The sequence below is a fragment of the Triturus cristatus genome, chromosome 4_2 (assembly GCF_964204655.1).
Source record: "Triturus cristatus chromosome 4_2, aTriCri1.1, whole genome shotgun sequence".
Classification (NCBI taxonomy): domain Eukaryota; kingdom Metazoa; phylum Chordata; class Amphibia; order Caudata; family Salamandridae; genus Triturus; species Triturus cristatus.
Genome location: NC_140586.1, coordinates 504,506,181 through 504,532,323, shown reverse-complemented (window position 1 = coordinate 504,532,323; position 26,143 = coordinate 504,506,181). Strand labels below are relative to the sequence as shown.

The window sequence follows — 26,143 nt, the reverse complement described above, 5'->3', positions numbered from 1 at the left end:
TTTCCAGAGAGTTGACAAATATAAAATTAATGAAACTACTTCTCACCATGAACTTGTAAGAAAAAGAGGGAACCAATTTAATAAACATGTTGACAGCCTTCTTCATTTCATGCAGTAGCAAGGAAACCCCTTTGAAATGACTGAGCCTCTGCGACTACACAACATCGTGACCAAACATATGTGGATAACGATATAAAAACATGTCTACTATGTCATGGAACATGGATCAAAACTATATGCAGAACTGATGCAGAAGAGATTTTTATTGAAAGAGAAAAAACAGTTTGACATAATCAATAAAGCTAAACTTTCATACGTCAATTGCCATAGTAAGAGTTTCCTCCAACCAGCCACTACAAAACAGGTTACAAAAATGCAACTTTCACAAGCACATAGAAAGATGGAAGTAGCAAAAAAAAGGGGTGAATTTATCAGGTATATTCTTTAGCATGATCTTCTTCACACAAAAATATTATTTGATGGAGATGCTGCAACCAAACCAGTGCAGCACAATCTCGTACAAGAGCTTGAAAAAAATCTTTCACCTGAAAAATTTCAATTCAAAAAGGTGCCCGCATTGAAAACTGCTGTTGTTGTAGACTATATTTCACAATTGCAAATGGTCAAAATGTCATCCATGCAAATTTCGGAGAGGTTGTCCAGACTGTTCTACAGATATCAAAGTCAGTTTGCACCTTGCAAGAATTGCACATTGTCTTTGAAAGTTATCTTGAACTATCTGTCAAAGAATGTGAGAGAATCAGACGAATGTCTACAAGTGGAACAATTGAAGTTGCCTGCATCAAAAATTCGACACCTATACCAGTGCAACTTGATAAATACGGGTCATCATCATAGAACAAGATGAACTTGGAGATAGTAACTCGCCAAAACATTGCTGATGCCTCAGTGAAGACTGAATTTCCAATTATTGCAAGTGGAATGAATGTCAATGAGGAGCTGGTGCCTGCAGAGAGATATTCAAAAGGCAAAGTACATATTGTTCAAGTACTCAACAGCATATTGGAGGAAGCTGACCTTCCTGTTGTGCCACATGTTGAGTGGGCTGTACAAAATGGTTCCAATTGAGTCATTCTACTGTCAAATGACACAGATGTCATTATTTTGCTACTTAGATTTGTTGTTTTGTTCATAAGTCAAGGATTGTCAGAGTTATGGATACGTTATGGTTCAGGCGAGAAAAGACACTTAATCCCTCTTCATATTCTGTACAAGACACTTGACCCAGAGATGCCCAGTGTTATTATCAAGGCACACATTCTTGGAAGATGACACCATGAGCAAAATTGGTACAAAGCTTGGAGCTTTAACTGCTGAATCTGTGCATTTCTAAAAGGATTTTCTGAGACAGATGATGAGTGTGACTTTATAGATGTAGAAAAATACCTGTGTGTGTGGAAAATGAGTTCTGACTGTCACACATTTGCCGATCTTCGGTACAGTGAGTTGAAGAGATCAGCCCGGCTAATTGACCTTCCACCAACATTTTATTCTGAGCATGTACACTTTAAAAGAGCGTTATACTTGATCAGAAGATATGGAAATGTTTTGGATCATGCATATGTAGGAAAGATCTGTGTGAATTTGTATGGGAAGATATTAATGGGGTGCTAAAACCTATCAAATTTCCAAAGCCTCTAACCACAGAACCTATACATATATGTACTTGCAAAACGTGTGCAAAACCTGTGCTAGAAAAAGATGTCCCTGTCGAAATGCTCTCCTCAAATGTTCAACATTCTGCAAATGTACTGCAAGCGATTGCTGAAACAAATTAATAAAGTGAAATATGAAAATGTGTCTAAAACAGGAGTGATATTCATTATTTTTTTCATATTCAGATCATAAACATTGTTTGGTGTATACATAAAAGGATTAACAACCTTTCTTATTTGTTTCATTTCTATATATGTCTCGTCTTCCTCTATTATAGCCACCATTTTGGAAAATGGCGGAAGGGTTGCTCTGAGGAATTATTTTCTGTCTCTATAAGACTACTTGACCCCCAAAACCTAGGTTCCTGAAATGTTACATCATCACTGCAACACATACTTTATTTGAGAAATGTCGTCCAGAGAAATTAGGCCAGGTTCAGCTGTGTCTACCCAGACTAAATTACTTCTCTAATGATCCAAAAATGCAAATTAAAAATTAATATTTCTGGGCAGCTATTTTTTTACATATGTATATCAGGGGTCTGGGATTAACTAGGTGCGGTGCGTGAGTATCCAATGATGAAGCATGCCACTAGTGGTACCAGTGGTTGAGGATCCTACTAATGTATTCATGCGATGCAGGGGTCGCACAGATTGACCTAAGTACAGATACCTTTCCACTTTGGTATATATTGAGACCAGTCTATCTGATCTCTTATCACGTTAAAAGTTCACCATTTGTGAGGTTTTCAATCTCTTATGTAGTGAGTGTATTAATAAAAAACATGGACTACTGACCGTATATGATACAACTTGGACTCCATCAATGTTCATAAGCATTGTATAATAGAACACAAACAAATATCACAGACTGTAGATGCAATTAGCATTATCCTATTTACATATGTTAAGGGGTGCTTAGTTTCTTACAACATATGATGACTATTCACCCTCCATTGTCCTACAATATTAAGTACCATGATGTGTCCGTTCATCCAGGTTGAAAGTTGGAGACTGTGTTAAGTTACAATGATTTTATCAAACCTCACGATACTGAAGGGAAAACTTCATCGTTTGCAAAGTTTTACTTTTGTGTTAAAATCATAACTTTTACAACAAATTATGTTGCATATTCATTCCCATGTTTAAGATATACATTTTTAGATAACTGTGTTCTCTGCACAATAGTACATGACTTACAGATGGCTTAGCAAAAGGTAAACCTGCCGAGACAAAACTAGCAGATATTTGCAATTGTGCATAGCAAAGATTTAGAAAGGTAAGCTTGTTGAGAAATAGACTACACTCAATTTTACAATGCGGCTGGGTTCTATAAGTGTGAAAATCATCCCACTATGCAAGTGAATTACCTTGCACTACTCACAAAAAATTGACAAAGGTAAAACTGTCCATTAGAGACAATGGGGCCTACTTACAAACTGCCTTTTCTAATACTTTAATAGTACTATAATAGTACTATGGAAATGTTAATAACAAACCTATGAGTGTAAATCTCCATCTTCACATCTGCTATCTTTTCACATATAAGTTTGCTACTAAGGGGCCGATTCCGATCTGGGACGGAAAGCTCTTCGACTGAGCCGGATACGGAGTGTTTTCCGACCGAGCCAGACTCCTGCAGTCCGACTGAGCGAGTACGATGCGGCCGCATGCTACTGGACTCGGTTCAGTCGGACTCCCATAAAAGTCAATGGGAGCCGGTCATACGACGCGTACATGGGCTCCCATTGACTGAATGGGTACGTCTCGCATAAGGGCGCTCCCTACAGTGGGTACATGTCGGTGCCATCGGTACCATACATGCCTGTGTTGGGGAGACCCTTGGGTCTCCCCCTGTGTCAGAGTCATAAGGTTGCGGGTGACGGGGGGTCCGACGCGGACCCCCAAAGGCAGTTTCCCGGACGTTTTGCGAGCCGGAAACTTCGGCTCGATCTGGCTGTCTGACGCGTGCATCGCACTGGTTACGGTCGGAATTTGCATCTATTGCACGGCACGGTTTGCTTCTGGTCGAGGCATATGGAGCGATTCGGACCCGGAAACGAGTCGGTCGGCGAATTTCGCGTTGCTTGCATCTTACTTGCTCGCTCGTACATCTGTATGAGTCGGCCGATAAACACGTGTACGGCTCGTACTTTTTACGGCCGGATCGCGTTCGGATCCCTTCCGAGCGAGATCAGAATCAGCCCCTTAGTAGTAAATGTGGGAAGGACCAGGGAAGTGGTTGAGAAATGGGGTGTACTTACTACAAAATAGGTGGGATTTAAGGAGGAGTAAGGAGTTTAGGAAGGGGCGTGCAGCCACTCACAAAAGAGTAAGCCCAGCCCTACTCCCAAACTGGAATTCTAAAGTTACTATAACCCAAAGGGACCCTGAACAGTAGTAAATGTTCTCCAGCTCGGGGCTTAAGTAAGTCCAGCATCACACATGGCCAACCACTGGCACCACAAAACACTCCGATAGAAAACAATGGAGGCAGGGACTCCCATAGTAAATAATGTTAAAATAAGGTATTTAAAATGTAATGTTAAACAAATTTGTCTAAGATAAAACATTTTTTATTTTACCTTATTTTAATAACCTTGTTTCAATGTAAAACTTAAAGTAGCATTCATTTTTGTAACTATTTACTTAAAATTAATTCTATACATCACTATTAATAATCATTAATAAAGTGTTTATATATATAGATATAGATATAGATATAGATATAGATATAGATATAGATATAGATATATTGGTATAATTTAGTAATGCTTATTTATATATATATATACTTTAGGTAGGAACTATTTTTTAAGTTACATATCAAATAAATCATGTTAATATAATTATAAGTATTACATTCTAAATTTGTAATTTTAAAATCAGTTATTAATGATGTAATTGTTTATTTTGTTTTACATTTAAAATATATATTAAAAAGTTGTTACAATATTTTTATGGGCAGAGCTCTCCTTATTTTAGGAGTATATCAAATGTATTTCTATACTTTAGGGGTTTAAGAATTTGGTTCATTTTATGTGTGTGACCATTCACAAACCTTGTCATTCAAAGGGAGATCATTCTGCTCAAACATTTTATATAAAGAATACACAACTTTGGTATTATAAAAAATCAATGGCATCTTTTATAATCTGGACAAAATGTGTTCACAAATATTGATTGCTTAATGTGACTATTTGCATCCATGACTTATTTTCTTCTGGAATGATTTAGTTTATTATAACACTTAAAAATATTATTCCCAATAATTTCTCTATTCTATTCCATAAATGTTTCTTCTTCTTAATATTATTGTAGTTTCAACTTAAATTTGAGTATACCTGTCCAATTAGGTGGTGTGGGAGACACATAATTTTTGACTCCACCTCCTTTAATCTTTGAAATGTGTGCACTGCTTTCTGTGGTCTCTGACCATGCTCCCCTCCTTCGGTGTATTTCAGGAGCAGCAACTCTTTGTTCAAAGACATTTCTAAGATACATAAGTTTTTATTGTGCCATTTAACAATGAGATTTCCCTCTGGCAATGGGGCGGGGGGCAAATCCAGTGTTTGCCATTGCGATACAAAAGGGAGGAAAATCTTAGTTAACATTTATCAGGGGGGTGCAAGGCGAGTGTCTATCTGTTACTGACCTATGAATGTATAATTTGGCAGCCCTCCGTTAATCCCAAATCTGCCTCAAGCATTGCAGCCACATGATTCATGGCGAATATCTAATGTACGGCATACTAAAATGAATGAGAGTCACAGTGGAACTAATATGATTAATATATATTTCTTGTGAAAACTAGGCTCAATTTACCACTAAAACTTAGTTGAAGAGCAAATCAGCGTCTGTTTGGAATGCGGCTCCATCATGCTTTCTAGACTTCAATAAAAATAAATTGAAATGTTTGTCAGATAATTTCCACTATGAATTCACAGCAAAATAGCCTTTTGATTGTACTGTTCTTCAATGTAATACTTACTCTTTGGTTTGATCTTTGTGTACCAGAATGACTTCTGCTGCTTGAAAAGCTAGAGCTGGATTGTGAAGAGGATCTATTCATCCAATTAGTATTCTGTCATATAAAATGAAATTGTCATAAAATATTATTAGATGAAGAGTAACAAATGTATTACTTTACATCTTTTTTGATGATAAAATATCATTCACTGTCAGCCATATCCATTGATTAGACGGGCAGGGCTCTAACTCTTCATGCTGAGGAAAGTTCTCCTGTAGACACATTCCACCACTAATTATGGGCCCCATTCCGGAGATGTCCCATTTGTCTTCCTCTTGCTTCCATGTCTCATGGAGTGTGAGGAGGGAAGACAGTGTTGTAGCAGCTGCTGGCTCCGCCATCTGAAACTAACTATACCAGCAGCCCCCACAATGACAGGAATGGAGTCTGTGGTTCTTCCTACTTGGAGAGACATCTATAATGCCACACCCACCACATTCCTTCCGTCTTATTTAGCATGTAAATCATGGTTTTCTGGGACAGAAGAAGGCCTTAAATTTGCTCCACATGCAGGAAGAAAACTCCCAGGAAATTTTTGAATATTAGGTATGTTATTTTTGAAGATGTAACCCCACACTGGAAGACTACTTTTGACCATACCCTATGTTACTAGTGGTCTTCTATCAAAGCATGGCAAGGCAGACCTGCTGCCACATATTTTTCACCAAATGGCTCCTTCCATTTACATGGGGTAGGTTTTGAAAGAAATCTGTCTGCTAAAATAGCAGACAAATTTAAATGGACAGGACGTCTGCAACTTGGATGTTGTAGTGGTTATTCTACCATACCTCCAGTGTGGCAGCTAGCATGAGTAATGCTCAATGACCTATGTTCCTAATTCACCAATTACGACAGGATATAAGCTGGCCTAACGAGGACCCAAGCCATGCCTCAATCTGAAAATGTTCAAGCATGCTTCCACTCCTTTCGAGGCTCTTTACTCACTCCTGGCACAGCACTGTATAGAATTTGAGGTCCTGTGCTTTTACACACAAGACCATTTGGAACAGGGTCCCTCACCACATCCAAAACCTTCCTTTTGTGTTATGCCCCCTCAATAAAGCCAAGGTTGACACAGAAGCTTCTTTTTCTCCACCACCTTGCATTTTGAAGTGGTGGAAAGATGACCTACTGGTTCCGTACAAAAGCATGCAATAAATGTGTATATATATAAAAAATATATAGTCAGCTTTGCGTTCTTTAAACGTTAATATTTTAAACACAGTTCATGAATTGTTAGAGCAATTTTTTTTAACTCCTTAATTGTTGGAGCTTTTCCCCCCTAGTGCTGAGCCCTTTTTTGACTATTTGAGGGGGTTTGCACTTAAGATAACCACACAAAATTGGTGTCCCTTTTTTCCAACATCCTGGTGATTCTAATGGTAGACCGGGTTTGTGGATTACCCCAGAGGGGATCAAGAAAATTGTAAAAATATAGCTAAATGTTGAGATTTTGGAGATAAAAGTGCTCCACTACAAATTTCCTTTTTTTCTCTCGTAAAAATGGCATCAACAAAGGCTGTGCTAAAGTCAGCATCTTCCCAACTTTCAGGAACATGCAAAGCTAAATCATGAAACCTAATTTTTTTACAACTGTTTTTCAAAGAGGAAGTACATTTTTCCAAATGTTTGTGCTTTCAAGCTAATTCCAGTTTGACGTGGAAACCAGTGTGAAACTCATGGATGATCCAGGAGAGCAATAGATTTCTGAAAAGAAGACAAAGTTCTGAATTCAGCAAGGGGTCATATCTGTAGATCCTGCAATGTTTTCCTAAGAAACTAAGGGGCATATTTACAAGCCCCTATCGCCACCACAGCATCACTTTTACTGACGTTGTGGTGGCTATAGGGGCTTTGCCTTATTCACGCCGCCTTGTGAATAAGGTTCCCTTTCATGCTATACTTAGCATGAAAGGGGTGGGCAATGGGTGTTATGTTGGGCATTCCTTCGCAACACCCACTGATTTTGACTCTGCACATATTTACAAGGGCAGCGTAAATATGGGGAACAGCCAAAATTAAGAGCAGGGATAACCTGGTCTTAAACAGGCGCAACGAGGAGAAATGTTTAATTTGTGAAGCACACATAGAAACGGTAAAAGGACATTGATTGTTTATGTGAAGGAAAGGACACCTTCCTGTACATAAACAATCTTCCCCTACAACCCAAACACTCTCTCATTATGGTGCAAGGATGTCTGCGTTGGTGCTAGGCAGCTAAATTTAGCACTAGTGCAGGGGCAAATGCAGGGCTGCACTATATCCTTGTAAATAAGGTATAGCCCTGCGTTTTAGAAGTGGTGGAGTGTGGCGCTAAGCCAAGGTGGCTAACACCACGCTCCGCCTCTTCCTCCTAAATATGCCCTTAACTGTTGCAATAGAGAAATATTGAGAATGTGTAGGGAAAAAAGTCATTTGTGACAAGGTGGTATTCCCCCAAACACTTTGCCTGCTTACCTCATCTTTTTGCTGTCCTTAGGACTCTGAGCACATTACCACTGTTAACCAGGGCTAAAGAGCATACGCTTCTCCCCTAAACATGGCAACATTGGTGTATACACAATTGGGATATTTAGTTTACTTATAAATCCCTAATAAAGTTGTATACCATATACCCAAGGCCTGTAATCTAGATGCTAATAGTGGGCCTGCAGCACCGGCCACCCATGCAAGCAGGCTTTCAAACCTGTCTCAGGCCTGCCTTTGCAATGCCTGTGTGTGCAGTTTACTGCCATTTTGACTTGGCATTTAAAATCACATGCCAAGTCTTAAACTCCCCTTTTATTATACATACGTCACCCATAAGGCAGGCCCTAGGTAGCCCTAGGGGCAGGGTGCTATGTAAACAAAAGGTAGAACATGTACTTTTACGCTTTACATGTCCTGGTACTGACAAACCGCAAAATTCATTTTTCCCTACTGCGAGGCCTACTCTTCTCATAGGCTAGCATTAGGAATTCCTTAACACACTTTAAATCTGTAATTCCTGATTAGAAAGGAGGAAATGTTTCATATCTTTAGAATGGTAAAGCCTATTTAATTGTAAAGTTGGATTTAAAATTACTATTTTAGAAATGTCACTGTTAGAAAGTAGGCATTTCTCTTTTCTTACTGCTCAGTGTGCCTTGCAGCCTGTCTCCAATACCCGTCTGGGATGGGTGACAGCTACACTTGGTGTACTCCCTCTAGAAAGCCACAAACACAGAAAGGGTGGGTGTGACAGAGAACTCATCTGCATTCTGATAGTTCTTCCTGGGCAGCGAAAGAGAGGGGGAGCTGTCACTTACACCTGACTAGGCAGTGTCCTGTTTCCCACACAAAGGGCTGATTACCCCCTACTTATAGTCTGGAGCTAAAGCTAGGAAGGAAGGGGGACCTGTGCATTTCAAGGGCCTGCTTTGAAGTCACCTCCACTTCAAAGGCACAACTGGGTATAAGTACTGGGGCCCTGACCCTACCAAGACAGTACACTACTGGACCTGTGAAGAACTCTGCCAGGAGTAAAGACTGCTGTGCTACAAGGATTGCCACTCTGCTTGACTGCTGTCCCGGAAGAACTGCTTTTCTGCTTTGCTGTGCTGCCCTGCTGCCTGCTGATCTCTGTCCTGCTGAGGACAAGGACTGGACCCATCTCACTTGAACCCAAAGTGACTCCAAGTGCATGTTCCCCCATGTTCTCAACTCTCAGGGCCATCAAAGACTTCCTTCAACTTTACAACAGCACCTGAACTCTGCCATGTGTGAGTCCTGCCCTACTAAGTGGTGCCAATCCAGTCCTGGGCCCTTGAAAGGGGATTTCAGCTGTCCGGAACCATCAAAATTGATGCAGTGACTACTTTGCCCTGAGCGGAAGTGACTCATTGCCCTTCAACGCCAGCGCAGGAGCCAATCAGCAACATCACTTCGACAGACTGCGAAGCTCCATGACAATGAACCACGCAGCTCGATGATGACACAGTGCCTGCATCGTAAAAGGGTTAATCAACGAAGCTCTTATCGCCTGTACGGATCGGAACAGACACGTTCAACGATTACTTTATCCAAGGTACATTTTCAGTGGAACTTGCGTGAGTTCTGTAGCCGGCCAACCCTCGATCGCAGTCGGCCTGAACCCTGGTCTAGCGCGACCTCAAGTAACCGCTAAGCACTATTTGACTTTAAGCACTAGGTTTAGACTTAAAATAACTCCAGTTCCACTTATTGGAATTTTGTCATTTTGGTCTTGTTTTACTCATAAAAATATAATATATTTTTCTAAGCCTGTGTGGCATATTTGTGTGGTGTTTTCATTGTGTTACACTGTGTGTGTGTGTGTTGCACAAATACGTAACACATTGTCTCTGAGCCTGACTGTTCTGTGCCAAAATACGTGAGGTCAGGTTACCGTTTAGTGTGTATTGAGGTTGCCCTCGTTAGAGTGGTGGTTGACAGGGTGCATACCACTGCCAACCAGACACCCCGGCTCTAATAGAGGAGATATATAGAGTTTTTAGGTTCTCCAAGAACCCAAAGTACCAAGCCAATAACTGAGCCGCAGTGTGCAATGGTTTTTCACTGTTAAATACTCAACCAAGTGAAGCTTACGGTGAGTGAGCAGGGTATACAATCCCCCAAGGACACCCACAGACAGCACCTTCAAAGCACAGTTCTGTGCCAAGCAGGATTTCCTCTCATTTTAGGGTCAATTGACTGCACTCATGTACTGCTAGTGACCCAAGTTGATGGGAATTAGTGTGCCACAACCATAAAAAGCAACACACCATAAAAATGCAAGGGTGTGTGATGCAGACCTCTGTATATTCAACTACAGTGATAGATGGTTTGGGTCAAACCACAGTGCCACGATTCTGCAGAGGAGCAACATTGATCATACTATGTTGACACATCACCCTCAACCTTTTTGCTTGCTTCGTAAGTAGCAGGAAAATCAACCTAGCATCATGAAGATTAAATGCATTAAAGTGTTTGGAGTCTAAACTCAATACATGTCCAAGAGAGTATGTAGCCTTCTGCCCACCCCCACCAGGGCTTAATTTGTATAAAAAATAAATTAATTAATAGCAATGCACAAATGTTCCCCTCTGCAAAGAAATATTGTGCAGAGGAAGGTTGGAAAATGAAGCCAAGCTTCAACTACAGGAATCATGCTAAAAGAAATGCAAAATACCCTGTAAAATAGCTATACTAAGCCATGGAAATCTACAGACAAAATTAAAACATTTTCTATCAACACAAATTTAGGGTGACATGGTATTAAGTTCTCTGTACTTCAAAACGCTAATCTTAAGTCTGCAGTGGTACCAGTTTGCACAGTTCACAGGGTCTTACCCTGTCTCCAGTACTAGATGGTACTAGCACTTTTCACAGATATGTTTGGAGACTGCATTTAAGTTTGCCACCATACAATGATTCTGCACAAACATTTCCACAAAACAAAATATGTGCCTTTAAGTACAAGGGCGTAGCAAAGCACCAGCTATAATAGCTTCAGCGGCGGTAGCACAGGACAAACTCAGTAGTTCTTGATGAGTCTTCATAACTTAGATGCGTGACTCAGGTCACAGGACAGAAGCAGCAGCTAATAAATACTACTGCAAGAAAGAATATATAATGACACAGATGTTGGGACAAGGAGTGGCGGTAGAACCAAGCATGCAAGATTAAGAGGAAGGATAGATGGCGGTAGGCTGTCACTGACTCCTGCTGTGGTAGAATCTTCTAATATAAGCATTTATTTTTAAATTCTTTTAAGTGTTTCTATCAATACATTTTTGTGGATTTTAAGACCCCCGCCCTCCTACCTTACTTCCCCTCTCTGCCACAGCAGTTTGCCTATTGTTGCCGAGGGAAGCGGGTCCTTTCCTTTCACATCCATTGTTTCCTTTTACTGTGTCTATCTTCCAGTGGGGTCCGCGTGCCAATGTTTTCCCGCCCAGTCTATGTTGGAGCATGCTGGGCCGGACAAGTACAGCAGGCACGCCGAAAGCAAGCCCGTCTGCGCCCGTCTGCACCTGGACTGCGTCTTGCGCCTGAACCCCCGTTCTTTTTCTAGGGACACAATTAATCCTTTAGCTTATTCTATAAATCAGCTTCTTGACCTACGGGGGCATAGAAAGTTTGAATGCCATACTGTAAAATTGGGACCTGATTCACTTGACTAGGTCTTTGTTTGTGTTACCTATAATTTTTAGATACCTTCCGCTAAAGTTTGTCAAACACCTGCCTTTGACCCCCTCCTCCCTTCTAACCCTTGCGAGAACTCCTTCTCTGGATATTTAATCAATGCTAGATCCATGATTAAAAATAAAGTTGAGCTCTCTGACTTTGTCTCTTCCCAAAGGCCAGACTGGATTTTCACTACGGAGACCTGGGCCAAGGATTGTTCTGGCCCTGACCTGGTCTATACAACTCCACATGCATACGCTCTATCACGATTTGGTGGAAAAGGCAACACTGGGGGTGGGTTAGGCATCTTGTACAAGGACTCCTGCACCTGTTTTATTGAGCCTCTAACCAACCTCACTGACCCCTATCAAGCAATATTTTTGTCACTAAAAATACTTTTGATAGACAGCTTGCTGGAATCCTAACTTATCATCCTCCTTGGCCTAGATTCTTCTTTACCCAGGATTTTACAAATCACATAGAACCATATCTGGGTAAACAAAATATGACTCACCTGGGAGATTTTAATTTAGAAAATATTTTATGTAAAGCATCACAAACTTTTATAGAAACCCTGGCATGCTGTGGTCTACCACAGTTGGTAAAATCTACTACAGATGAGGCGGTACATACACTGGAGGGCATATTCTCTAATAATCCCCATCTCACGGTGATGGAGCCTCTTCAACTCTCATGGCCAGATCATTTTGCTGTTCCTTTTTCCTTTACGCTTCCACAAAACTTTGAACAAGGGTAATAATAAAGTTCTTAAAAGAAACTACAGTCATATAAACAAGGAATCTCTTCTCAGGGCCCTTAGTAATCTTCAATGGATCTGTCCTAATGATGCCAATTTGGCATCTACAGAGCAGTCTAACTGGCTGACAACAGGTATCGACTACCTCGCCCACCTTAAAGAACATTATGTAGCCAGAAAAAAGTCCCCTGGTTTTCAGAGAAGTTGAGGAAACTTAGACAAACCTGTCACTACCAAGAGAGGATCTGGCGGCGACATCTTGACCCGATCGAAAGAGATAATCACAAAAAGAAGCTAGCGGAATACAAAATAGCCATCAAAGAAGAAAAATCATTATTTTATTCTCGAAAGACAGAATCGCTCAAATCCCCTATGGGACTATTTTTTGTGATTAACTCTCTCTCTTCTCCTCCTGTTCCACTATACAATGACAGCTCACAGGATTTCTGTAACACGATGGCCATATATTTTCACTCAAAATTCTTTGAAATCTATTCTTCCCTGGACAATCTCAACTTAGAGCTATCTAACACGGCTCATATAACTATCTCTAAATTTTTTAACCCTCCTGAATCAGATGAGAGGGAACTCACATTGTCCGTCTTTCTGCCTCTGTCTCATGAGCAAATGGATCACCTTTGAGGGAGAGTTACATCCGGGTCTCCTTTGGAACCTTGCCCCCTGAAGATTATGAAATTAGGAAGGGAAATGATTGTCCCTCACCTAGCGTCCACACTTAATCTGCCCATCTCATCATGGCTTTTTCCTCTTAACTGGAAACAGCGGTGATTAAGCCTCTACTAAAGAAAACCAACCTGGACCCTTTACAACCTAACAATTATTGGCCCATTTCGCTGCTACAAGTCCCTGCCAAGATTCTGGAGAAGCACCTAAATACCCAACTAAGCACCTACTTGGAGCAACATCTCCTGCTTGACGGCTCCCAATATGGCTTCAGGAGAGGCCACAGCTCTGAGACTGCCCTACCATCTGCAGTAAACAACATATGTACCCAAGTAGATGCTGGGCATACCTCTCTGTTAATACTTTTGGACCTATCTGCGGCCTTTGATACCATCTCGCCAACAAGGCTGATTAACCGTCTTCAAGAAATTGTGGTATCAGGCTCCGTTCTGGAGCAGCTTTTGTCCTCATTTCTCTCAGATAGGTCACAAAAAGTAAAGATGGACCAATTTTACTATGACTCCATTTCCACCTTCTTTGGAGTTCCACAGGGTTCCTCATTGAGTCCTACTTTATTTAACATTTATGTCTCTCCGTTGGCCAAGGTAATCAGATCCTTTAGGCTCTTATGCTGATGACACACAAATAATTGTTTCTATCACAAACTGCATTGAAGCATCCTCAGCAAATTTGAAAAGGTGCATGTGGGCCGTGGCCGATTGGATGAAAAACAACTATTTACGACTCAGTGAGGATATAACTGAGGTCCTGGTTTTTGGCAGCCAACAATCTGTTTGGTCACACTCCTGGTGGCTTGAAATGCTTGGACCTTGCCTGTGCCCTGCTGTATCAGCAAGGAATCTGGGTGTTATAGTCAACAGTTCACACTGTTTCGACCCCCAGGTCAATAGAACTGCTTCGACCTGTTTCGGGGTCATCAGGATCTTGAGGAAAACTTTTCCATGTCTTTCTCTCTCTTTTCGAAAGCAGGTAGCTGTTGCCCTGATCTTGTCCAGGTTGGATTATTGTAACCTCTATCTGGTCATTAACAATGGATCCATTCATAAACTGCAACTTATACAGAATGCAGCAGCAAGACTTGTGATGAATCTTCCTAAATTCCAATCGGTCTCTGCTGCAATTCGCAAATTACATTGGCTTCTGTAGGAAAGAGAATTCTGTTTCAGGCCCTGTACATTGTCCATAGGACTCTTCATAATTCTGTTCCTAAAGGAATCAAAAGCCTCTTCCAGTGGTACGTCCCCACCAAACAGCTGCGGTCTACCAATAAAAATTGGCTGGTAGTCCCCGGGCTTAGGAGGGCTAGTTGGGGGGGAAGAGCCTTTGTCGTCGCCGCCACTAAGCTCTGGAACACTCTCCCTCTAACAATCTCTTGTCAAGAGTCGCATCTACCCTTTCACAAATCTTTACAAACATGGCTCTTCGCATTTTAATATTTGCAGTTTCATCCCTATTATTCATGACCGTTTGCTCAAAGTCGTCGAGGCGCTAGGGATAGAACTAAGTTCTCACTCTATAAGATCATCATTCATTCATGAAAGGACAGCATAAAAGAACGAAGGAAAGAATACCGCAAAGGAGGAAATAAAATGAGGAAAATGGAAACAAGGCTACAACAAAGGAAAGAAAACTGTAACGAAGGAGAGTAAGTAAGGAGATAAGGAAAGAAAGAAAGAATGGAAATTGGAATGAAGAGCTGCATTAGAGAGCAGTGTCAGCCAGATTCAGGAGTTTGCCAGTGGGGCACGCACTGCCATAAAAAATGGGAAGAATGCGTTTGCAGATCTATTCTTTAGATTACTCAGATACCAAGGCCACCATTTTCAAACTTGTCGAATTTGCAGATACATAAACACAATGACAGAGAATGGGAATAGATGGGTGAGGATATATTTCAAAGGAGGAAGAGTGGTATGGGAAAATTAAAAGTCTGCCCTTAAAAAGAAAAACAAATAATTTGGCCATGGAATTGGTGGCTCTAAAGTTAGCAGAGAAGATCCCAAAGAACTGTGAAATTCCATGAATCCTTTGCAGCAGTGTGGATTCACAAATCCAATCCACTAAAACCAATTTGATTAACAAAGAAATTATACTGAGTGTAACCAAAGGATGTGAACAGCTGGGTCTTTGCATATAGTGGATGGGTGAAGGGGCTAGGACAGAGGGTGTTCAATGAGCAGGCCACATATACAGATATGCTTCACGCAGCCAAAGGCTCCAAGAAGAGAGAAATGGTTATCTCTATATAATACCCATCACCAATCCAACAAGGACTTTGTCAAGGGTCCTTACTCTCAATTACACTTTTCAAGACTTTCAAGATATTCAAACATCTCTTTTCACCTCTACATTGACAACAGTGCTTTATTGAAAAGTATTCTCAATAAAAGACCTCAATGTTCTAGTGAAGAGCCTTAAAACTCAAAGTGAACACTCTGAAGACTGCATTCCTATTACTGTCAATTCTTATCCCTGTCTCCTCCAAACTGCAACAAACCTGCTAGACTGCAGGCCCTTCAGAGTGGATAACACTAAAGTGATTTTGGCCCAAAAACACCTTCAGCCTTCATGCATATAATAGCACGCTAGCAAAAGGATTGTATAACCAAATCAGAATACTTATAGGACTGAGGTTCATCATCCCAGCTGACAACCTGCAACCTAAAAAATGTTGTACAAACTATTTTACTCGCTAGACTTGACTACAGTGCTAGCATTTGAATTGGCATTGCTAATATCTGCATTGCGCCTTTGAAAGCTGCCCTCCTATTGCATCTCACCTGTTTTCAGGAGCCAGAAGATTTGACTATGTAACCCAGATCTTGAGAATTCCTAGTTGATTGCCCATAGGATCAAGATGAGGATTCAAGCTAGTCTCTATTGACCATAAAGCTTTGCACGAGAACCCTGCAAATAACCTAGTGGGTAAAGTGATCATCTGGTGTGGCTCCCAATAACTCTGAAGTGTGAGTTCCCCAAACTTTGAATACCAAGCCTTCTAGAAATCAAAGACTGTAAAACCAGCAATTTCAGAGAGTGGTCTCAAAATCTTGAACTCTACCCCATAACAGCAGACCACATTATTCATACAGCACTTTGAAGAGAGAACTCAAAACTCTATCCTTACACAGCCACTTTCAAGGGGTAATGACTATTTGTTGTTTCCCCAAGAAAGTAACCTTTGCACAATGGGATAACTGGAGGATTGCAATACAATGTCTCTCTGACTCTACACTATATGATAAATATGTAAATTCTGTACCCGGTGACTGGCTCACGCTGAATCCATCCTCTCAGATTCCAAACTCTTACCATAACTTGGTCTAAAACTAATTTCTGAAAGCTGGCTTCCAGGTAATATATAAATGTTTAGTCACCATTGTTATAGCCGTGTATTATTTGTTTTCCATTTGACTTCATGACTGCTCCCTTGTAAATAGTTCTGTTTACCAGAGGGTCTAGTGTGCGCTACAAAAAAACTGCAAAGAAATAAAGGCCCTATGCAGCTTATTCCCTTGCTATGGGGGCAGGGTGCAAAGTGTGGATGAGGTTTGTGCCCAGTCCCCACTGTGCATGATGTAGAGTTTGATCTGTGGACAAGAGGTTTAATGCAAGGGCAGGTTGCTTCTCAATGGGCAAAGTGTGGGCACAGCAAGTTGGGTCATAAAGAGGCAAGGGGCAGTCTGTGGCTGAAGGCCATGCCCTTTATTCAGTCGCAGTTTGCATTGCAGAAGGGTTTGTGCTGAGGGCTCCGACCCTGATCCTTGAGAAAAAGGTAAAATGACCACATGGCATGGGTGGACAATAACAAAAAAACAAGCCTTGCTCATATACCTGTCTAGATTTGTACAAATGCAATGCCTGGCTGATATCTGAGTTGTCAAGGGGCTAAAGTCGGTCAGTGAAATCACCCCCCCAAAAAAACTGGAAAAACGTTGTTAAATGAGAGCTCTGGATAAGCAATCAGAAGACAAACAATCTGGGAATGTGTTTAGTGCCCCGAAACCCTCCCCATGCCCATAAGTGGAGCTCACTGGAGAGGCAAGCACCTGCACAGTCCAACTTCACCCTGATAGGATTAAGGGGAAGAGGTAACACTTGCCCTGGTGTCCTCTTCACAATTGCAGACATGGACAGATGTCAGCATTTAAGATCTCCTTAACCGTCATCTGTTGATGGAAAAGGGGGCTCTCAGCAGGGGAAATTCCCACAGTACCCTGCTCATAATTGTAAATTAATCACAAGAGTCGCTGATCTCCCATCCATCATGCAGTCTATGTATGTACTGATGGTTTGTGCACTGGCACAAGACATATTGTGAAGGAACTAAACAAAAGAAAAAAAAAAGTTACAAAATGGAATGTCCCATGGGCCAGTTCCCCACACACAGCAGGACAAGTTTAGAAGAATGGATAACATGAGTGTTATTTTCTTTTTTTCACAAATCTTTGTCTGTGTTTTTGGACACTAGGAGCAATTGCATTATTGCATTCTTACAGACATGTAGTTCTGTTAAAGGAAGGGAAACGTATGCCTATTTCTGTAACTTCCGCCCCACATTGACAAATCAGAGTACACCTCTGTAGGACACTGGGTTATTAGTTATACAGCATATGAGGTCTGTGTGAGTAATAGATCCACAATGTCCCTTTACTGGTAAACAAGCTTCCCATTGTAAGGATTAACTCTTTCAGGGTAGGGAAGCAGAGCAATCCAAGGCATACTCAGGGGGTTGTATGACATTACAATGCAGGCAACTACCATGCATGCCTTTACCATGCACTTTTTGCAATGCATGCCTTTACCATGGATATGCCTTTTACCACTCATATTCCTTTACCATGCAGGTAAGCATAACTTAGGTAAGTGTTTTCTATCTATCTATCTATCTATCTATCTATCTATCTATCTATCTATCTATCTATCTATCTATCTATCTATCTATCCATCCATCTATATAGCTATATTACTTACTGGTATCACTAGTAGGTAGTTATAGTTAGGATCCAACTTCCATAGGAAAAACATTTTTTGACTTGCTTACAACTTTGCAGCCATTTGACAAAACTTCACAAAATGTTACAAAAAAGTGCCCTACTCTATCTAGCTGTGGACCGCTACTCACAATGTGTTTGAGAAAATCATGAGCAATAACAGTTTTCTAACAAAGAAGGCTAATTAAATCTCAGTGAATGATTAGCATTTGTCACTGGGTAAAATCATCTTGGAACGCTACATAATTTCTGAAATCGCCCAATCTACATTCACCTTATGACCCTCAAAACCATACATTCCATAGAACACAATTCAATGTGGGTGTTGTGTGAGTTATGGGTTGTGGAATCCCAACAGGGTTTCAGTTTTAATTCATAAGTGCAAAAGTACTTTAGCTGGGTTTTGTTAGAGTGAATTACAGAAGATTTTTGAACATATGTTAAGGGTTTTTAGTGGATTTCTGTGATTTTTGGATGATATACACCATCTACCCTTAAATGTCTGTGGACTGCTAAATCCAACTGACACCAACCCCTTAGGAAGCTAAACACTACTGCACAAGACCTTCGGCCTTGGCACACAAACTAGTGCTGGCGGACAACAACTAATGCACACAGCAGCAGTGGTTTGCTGGAGGAACTGGCAAGTTTTTCCACATGGTCGGGCTATTTGCTTTGTGCTTAACCCTTTATAAATTATGGGCCTGGTCCCTTTTTAACTACTAACATTATTATGATTCAAATATGATTATTAGTATTGTTAATATTATTATTACTGTATACTGCTATTTAATATTATACCTGCAATCAAAACCTTTTTTATTTATTCGTTACCGGGAATCCCTTGCATCCTCCCCAAAAAGGAGACAGGGGTAGTTATGCAAAGCTCTCCCTGCTCCCATAAGTATCTTTTAGTTTTTGTTTTCAGGACCTAGCGAGTAATCAGTAAAAGGAGTCGCAGAAGAAAATATTTTGTTTCACAGTGCATGTGTAGAAAACAGCATTAAAATAATTCATTTACTTTTGCAGCGAGCAGTCCATGTACATGAATATATCTGTCTACACTGCAGCAAGTACATGAAATAAATAAGGTCCCAAAAACAAATTTTTCCATGTGTTTTCTTTATATAGTGATCCTTACCTGTCAATATTGTGTAGCCCATGACTGTTTTTGCTGTATTTTAAACTAGTAATCACATGTTCTGATTGATGCGAAAGGTTAATATTTTAACATATGTTTTAGATAATTAGCTTTGAATGTTGTTATGTATAAGGCAGTGCTTAATTTGTGCCAGTGCTTTCCGGTGCTTAGCATGGATACTTACTGATCAGGGCCGGGTCTACCACGTGTCTGCAACCCTGCATGTCACATGGCATTGTTATTGTGCCGTAGACAGTATATAAAAATTAGCTCACTCACTGAGTCGGTGCAAACAGGGTTGTGTTCGTCTCCTGAGTTCCGATGAAGAGTGCTGTGGCTGTGAGATAATGAAGCCTATAAAAAATATTTACATCACATATATGATTCATTACTGGGTCCAGACTCCAGACCGTCTGACTCCAACCAAAATGTATTAATTCCAATATGAATGAATCCATTAACCACCTTCAACTGATCGTGACGATGCGCATAGCAAATTTGCATTAGTTAGGCGGCGGCCCTTAGTTCAGTGTTGCCTGTGGTCGGGACACTGATTGGGCTGGGTTTAGTTCTGCAGAGAAAAGGCTGTGCGGCAGGCAACGTGCGTAGATTTGTTTTTAAATGCCACGCCCCGGTACACCCGCACCTCGCCACAAGTCATCATCGGTTCACGTCGAGTGCAGGCAGCAGCATGCTCGCTGTCTCTATCAGTTAATAAAGGCAGGCAGGCCAGTGCCCGGCCACCCACCACCACAGCTAACCATAACCGTAAGTGTAACAAAATCAACTCTGCTTTTTTTCTTTTGAACGTGGTCATGGTGGGTGGCGTGACATGACGGTAAGCCCAGACAAAGCATTTACATAAACTAACTCTCAGGGTGGTTGGGAGCGGTCGTGGCCTGTGTCAGCAGATGGTTAAATTGCCCCAGTGCGGTGAACCACAGCCTAGCCGGGTGAGTGTTCAATGTACTTTAAAATTCCCAAAACTGTAAAAAAGAGAAGAGCTTGTAGATCAGTTATCACGATAAGGCTGAGGTTAAGTTAAAGGCCCTGCCCGGCCCCTGCCCTTCTTCCAGCCTTCTCCTGGCCAGGTCAGTGGCATTGCACTTGCACACTGTGCCCTGCGCTGGAGGCATGATTGCTCAGGGCAGGCCTTGTACTCATCACTCTATGGTTCACTTTAAAGTTCACTTCATATGCATGAAGTGAATTCTCTGTGTGAAGTGAACCACGGAGAGACAAATCAAATATCTATTTTATTCAGTGGTCTACCTCGCTGTGCATTAGGTGCAATAGCCCCCCACCCCTTCCCCTTTGCAGAACAACACATACATGGAAAAGTACCTCTTACAGGAAAGGAGCGCCTCATAGCGAAATTTGGCGAAGGCCAGAAGGGCTGGGAGACAGTATGTTACAGGTCAGATGAGGCTGACGTGTGACTGATGGCATCCTGTGATTTGCCCAAAATCACAGAATGTTGAGCCCACTCGAGACTCAAACCTGGTTCCTCAGCTCTGAAGGCAGCTCTGCCTATTAAGCCACACCCTCTCCACCAGTTCATGGTTAGTAGTGGCGCTAACAGGAGAAATGGGCTGGTGCCAGCTGCCTTTTGACGAGAGCGCCGGCACTTATTTATTTTACAAATTAACCACTGGTATTTGGTAGACAATTAGACTTTTTAGAGTGACAACTAATATATAGTACCATGTTTTAGCATTTCCTTATATTTAACTCACAATGATTTTCAAGCAGCTGCACATTCATTCGGGTAGATGCAACTACTGACAAAGCGTAGTGAGAGAATTAAAAAGGAAAATAAAATGTCCAAACAGTAACTCACACAGAGAGTTTCACTACCCAGGTGCGCTGAGATCAAGTCATCTTAAATGTGGGATCTGTTTGCAAATAGATTCCAGCCCCACTTAAAAAATCTACCCCTAAACTGTCTGCAAAATTGTAGGAAGGTGGAATCTGACTACATGGCTGCCCCCACTTTTTACCTGGTGTTTTGATGGTTTTTGACTTAGTTTGTCTGGGAACCTGCTAATCAGGTCCCCAGCCTAGCTGCTTCCTCTCTAAATTGATTCCTAGTACCTTAAGTACACAACAGATTGGATTCTGAGGTGCCCTTATAAGTCCCTAGTATATGGTATACTATGTATCCAGGGCATAGGTACCCCAAAGACCTACTAGGGGCTGAAGCATGTATTATGCCACCCCTGGGTTGCCCTCCAAAATGACACCACAGGTCTGCTTCTGCAGCCTGGGTAAATGGTGCATGCACCTCTTACTGAGATATAGGTTCACTTTATCTCACCTATCACTGCACATAGAAGCCTATCAGTCACCCCTATGGTAGGCCTTATCAATCCTAAAGGCAGGGTGCTTGGTTTTGTGTGAGAGGGTGCCCATGCATAATCAGAACCCCTCTGCAGCCTTCGGGATCTCTTCTCCGGGGTTGTCTGTGATGTAGCCTGACCATACTCTTAAGTGCATTATAACCCAACGGTAAATGCTAACTTTGGACTGCCTGCACGGAAACATGTCGTGTTTGGTGTCAAACACCTTGGAATCATACCCCACACCAGTAACTGGTGTGGGAGTATGATCCCACCCTTCTAGAGGAAGAGACATGACAGCACCGGTATACCCGGTACCAGCTTAAAAGACCCCTGGCATCACAAAATGGATGCTGCAGCCACAGACACAAATCTGGCCTCCTGCTGCTGACCGAAACTCCAGCAGGGGAGGCCTGGACAATAGGTTTCCTGTCACAGGGAGGTGTTACCCCCTCCCAGACAGACTTTAGTGTATTGGGGCTGGGTGGGAGCACTCTGAGAGTGCTTTGAAGTCCTGCACTGGGGGCACATTTGGTGTCCCTGTGCATAGTCCAGCTCAAACCGGTTCAGGGGCTAACAGCCCCTGCTCTGGTGCGAAACTGGACAAAGGAAATGGGTGTAGCCACCCCTCTTTCCAAACCCTTCCATAGGTGGGTCCCCTGAGTTAGTCCAACCCCTTCCTTGGGTATAAAGAAGGAACCTCTGTAACCAGAACTTTAGATATCCCTGGGCGAAACTCTGAAACTAAATCCTGGAACTTCGACGATCTGTTCAGCGCCAGATGACTTAAGAATCTCCCTTGGAGTAAAGAGTTACTTCCCCGCTTGGCAGGCACCAAAGACGCATCTGACCGGTCTACATCTCCAAAACTCCCGTTGGACGCCGAAGACTCTGCAACACCAGAGGTGGATTTCCAGACTTCCCAGAGGCCAAACTGAGTCCCCAGCAAAGCTGAGACCTGTAGCCCTCGTAGGTACCGTGGGACAGGAACCCCTGGACACTGTGCACATTTGCAAGTGCATCCGCTTCTCGACTTCTCCTGAGGCTATGCATTGGGTTACTTGTAGCCCAGACCTCAAGCAGAGAATCCACTGAAGATTGTTGGCCTAGTCACCCCGAGTGACCCGTGGGCTGCCATTTTGTGATTCCTCTCAAGGTCCCTTTGCGATCCCTAGTCCGTCAACTGGTGGGTCCCTGTGAAGGTAACTTTGACTTTCTTTGGGCTTCCCTGGTTGCTCCAGATGTGCCCTCACTCTCCTTGCTGGGGGAGTCCCTCGTACCTTGCTGGTCCGCACAGAAGTATCTTTCTTCTTTCTGCGTGAGTTGGTATTGTCAAGGCTTGTTGTGTTTAATCCAGGCACCGATGCTGCAGCACTCGACATCCTTTGTGGAACAGCTCGAATCCAGCTCCTGGTCATCCTCAACACCTCCTGGTCCTTGTGGCTGAAGAGTCAAGCTTCACCTTCTTCACCTGAAAAACCCTACATCGGTGGGCATTCTTCTATCGTGACCCAGACTCTGTCCCCTCTGCTTTCAGGTTCTTCACATCTTTGATCCAGGCTTGGATCTCATTGGACACTTCGCATCTTCCCGGCAGCAGCACTTCTTCACCAACTTCCATTGAAAACGATGATGCGACCCGACACCATTTGACACCTATGCACCCGGCCTCCTTGGGTGAGGTAACTCGAGTACTCTGGTGCTCCGGTGGGTGTTGACCCTAGAACTGTCTAAGTCCAAAAGGGTTTGGTCCTAGTCCATCTCTAAGTGTTCTTTATCTTTAAAAATCTAACCACGACTTTCCCCATAGAAGCAAACGTTTGTTTGTTACAATTCTGTGGTGAAGCTGCAAGTAGAACACTTCAGTTATAATTCGTAAGTGTAGCAGTACTTTAGCTGTGTTTTGTTAGAGTGAATTTCAGAAGGTTTCTTTAAACATATTTTAAGGTTTTGGAATTTCTGGAATTTTTGGATGATATACATTGTCTACCCGTAAACCTCTTAGGGCTGCTAAATCCCACTGCAGCCAACCCCTGTGTGAAGCTAATCACCACAGCAGAAGGTCTTCAGCCTTGGGACAAAACCAAGTGCAGGTGGATAACACCTGATGCACACAGCTGCAGTGGCTTGCAACAGGAACTGCCCAGTTGCTCCCTATGGTCAGCCTAATTGCTTTGTGTTAAGCCCTTCATAAATGCATGGCCTTGTCCCTTTTTAACTACTAATATTATTAGTATTGGAATATTATTATTATTATTATTGTTGTTGTTGTTGTTCCTATTAAAGCCATTATTATATACTGCTTTTTAACCCCTTGAGTGCCCCGCCCTTTCCACGCCCTGTGCCGGGCGTTTCATTAGCGGGCGGGGCTCATGACGAGATAGTCTCGTCATGGGCACAGCGCAACCGCGGCCCATGACGAGACCATCTCGTCATGGGCACTCAAGAGGTTAATATTATTGTTTTGTGTCCATTTTTTTAGTATTATTTTTACAATAATGTTGGTATTTTTTTGGAGTTTTGGGTTCACAAACCCAGACCCTGGTAAGCAGACCCACAACCAATTTTTATTTTATTTTGTTCCCGGGGATTCTCGTAGCATCCTCCCCCAAAATGAGGCAGGGGTAGTTATGCAATGTTCTCTCTGCTCCCATGAGTATATTTTATGGAGTTTCTTCAGAGCCCAGCGCATTATCAGTTAAAAGATCTCCAAAAGAAAATATCCTGTTTTAGCGAGCCAATCAGGGCATTTAAGATTTTTGCACTTAGCTTTGGTTCCACAAACCCAAATTGGACAATGGAAGAAAACATAACATTTCTTTATTTTTTTTCAATTTGCATAAGCAAACTGGCAGGGTTTGCAGACTAACAATATCACATAAAATGAGTACTGGAAGTACTGATCTTAGAGAATCCTCTCCGACAGTTTTGGAATTAATGGTATCTTAAATAGCTGAAGAGCTAAAACACCAGTATTTTACCACCTTTGACGGTGTTAAATGGTTGCTTGTTACTGGAAAAAGCAACTCAAGAAATATTCAAAATCATCCTTATCACTCATTATCGCCTCCAGAAATCTGCTTTCAAAATATGAAGGTAAAGGGTGTCTTCACCAAGGACGTGAATTAACACCCGAAAAACTATTTAAAGATTCAGCTTTAGTTATCTTTACAATTTAACCCCTTCAAGATAATTTTACCCAGGGTTCAAACTGTTTATTTTGATTATGTTTCATAACATCGTACAAAGCTTGGTGCGTTTTTCCCAGCAATCCAAATAGGTGTGGTCCGTGGGCCATTTCTGCGAAAGTATATTTAGATGTTTTTTCACAAGGCATATATGCAGCTTGTTATAAGAAATATTACTGGACTCAAGCAGAGAATTATATAATTGTGCACACACATAACTTTAGGGATTTTTTCAGAACACAAATAAGCTAGATATACAAAGAATAAAGACATCGTGAGGATCCAATCAGTGGTATAACGAAACTTGAGGGAGCCCCCCTGCAAGGTATGTGGAGGGGCCCACTCCAGACTCAATCGGGAGCTCTTCAAACCGAGTACTGTGCTGAGGGGGGCCTCTGGAGCTTGGGGGTTGCGGGCCTGCGTTACACCACTGCAAACACCCCGAGAGACCAACAGACACTATCACACAATGACTAAACCCACTATCAATCACCCGCAGTTAAGATACCCTACCAGCTACCTAGAGAGCAACAAACAATATCACACAATGACTAAACCCACTATCAAACACCCAAAGGTAATATATGCTACCAGCTACCCAGATACCAATAAACACTGTCACACAATTACTAAACCTACCATCAAACACACCCAGAGACCAACAAACACTATCATACAATAACTAAACCCACCATCAAACACCCAAAGTTAATATCTACTACCAGTTACCCAGAGAGCAACAAGCATTATCACACAATGACTAAACCTACCATCAAACACCTCCAGAGACTAACAAACACTATCATACAATGACTAAGCCAACAATCAAACATCCAAAGGTAATATACGCTACCAGCTACCCAGAGACCAACAAACACTATCACACAATGACTAAGCCCACGATCAAACACCCAAAGGTATACACGCTACCAGCTAGCCAGAGACCAACAAACACCATCACACAATGACTAGACCCACCATCAAACACCCAAAAGTAATACGCTATCAGCGACCAACAAACACTATCACGGAATGACTAAATCCACCATCAAACACCAAAAGTTAACATACGCTACCATCTACTCAGAGACCAATAAACACTAAAGTACAATGACATCAAGAGTTTAGCCATTGATATTAGAGATCAG

At 41.9% G+C, this 26,143-nt stretch overlaps 1 protein-coding gene across 3 annotated transcripts in view; it reads right to left on the bottom strand.

The window, feature by feature from the left end:
• The window catches only part of LOC146834618 (vitellogenin-A2-like), a 512,107-nt gene that overhangs the window by 49,643 nt on the left and 436,321 nt on the right, over positions 1 to 26,143 (bottom strand). For 2 of the 3 annotated variants that reach the window (XM_085602090.1, XM_085602093.1), the window contains one exon: positions 5,668 to 5,760. The exons of the other annotated variant lie outside the window; for it this stretch is intronic. In XM_085602090.1, coding sequence (XP_085458216.1) covers positions 5,668 to 5,760 — 93 coding nt within the window. The remainder of the gene's footprint in view (positions 1 to 5,667; positions 5,761 to 26,143) is intronic. 3 annotated transcript variants of the gene reach the window in all.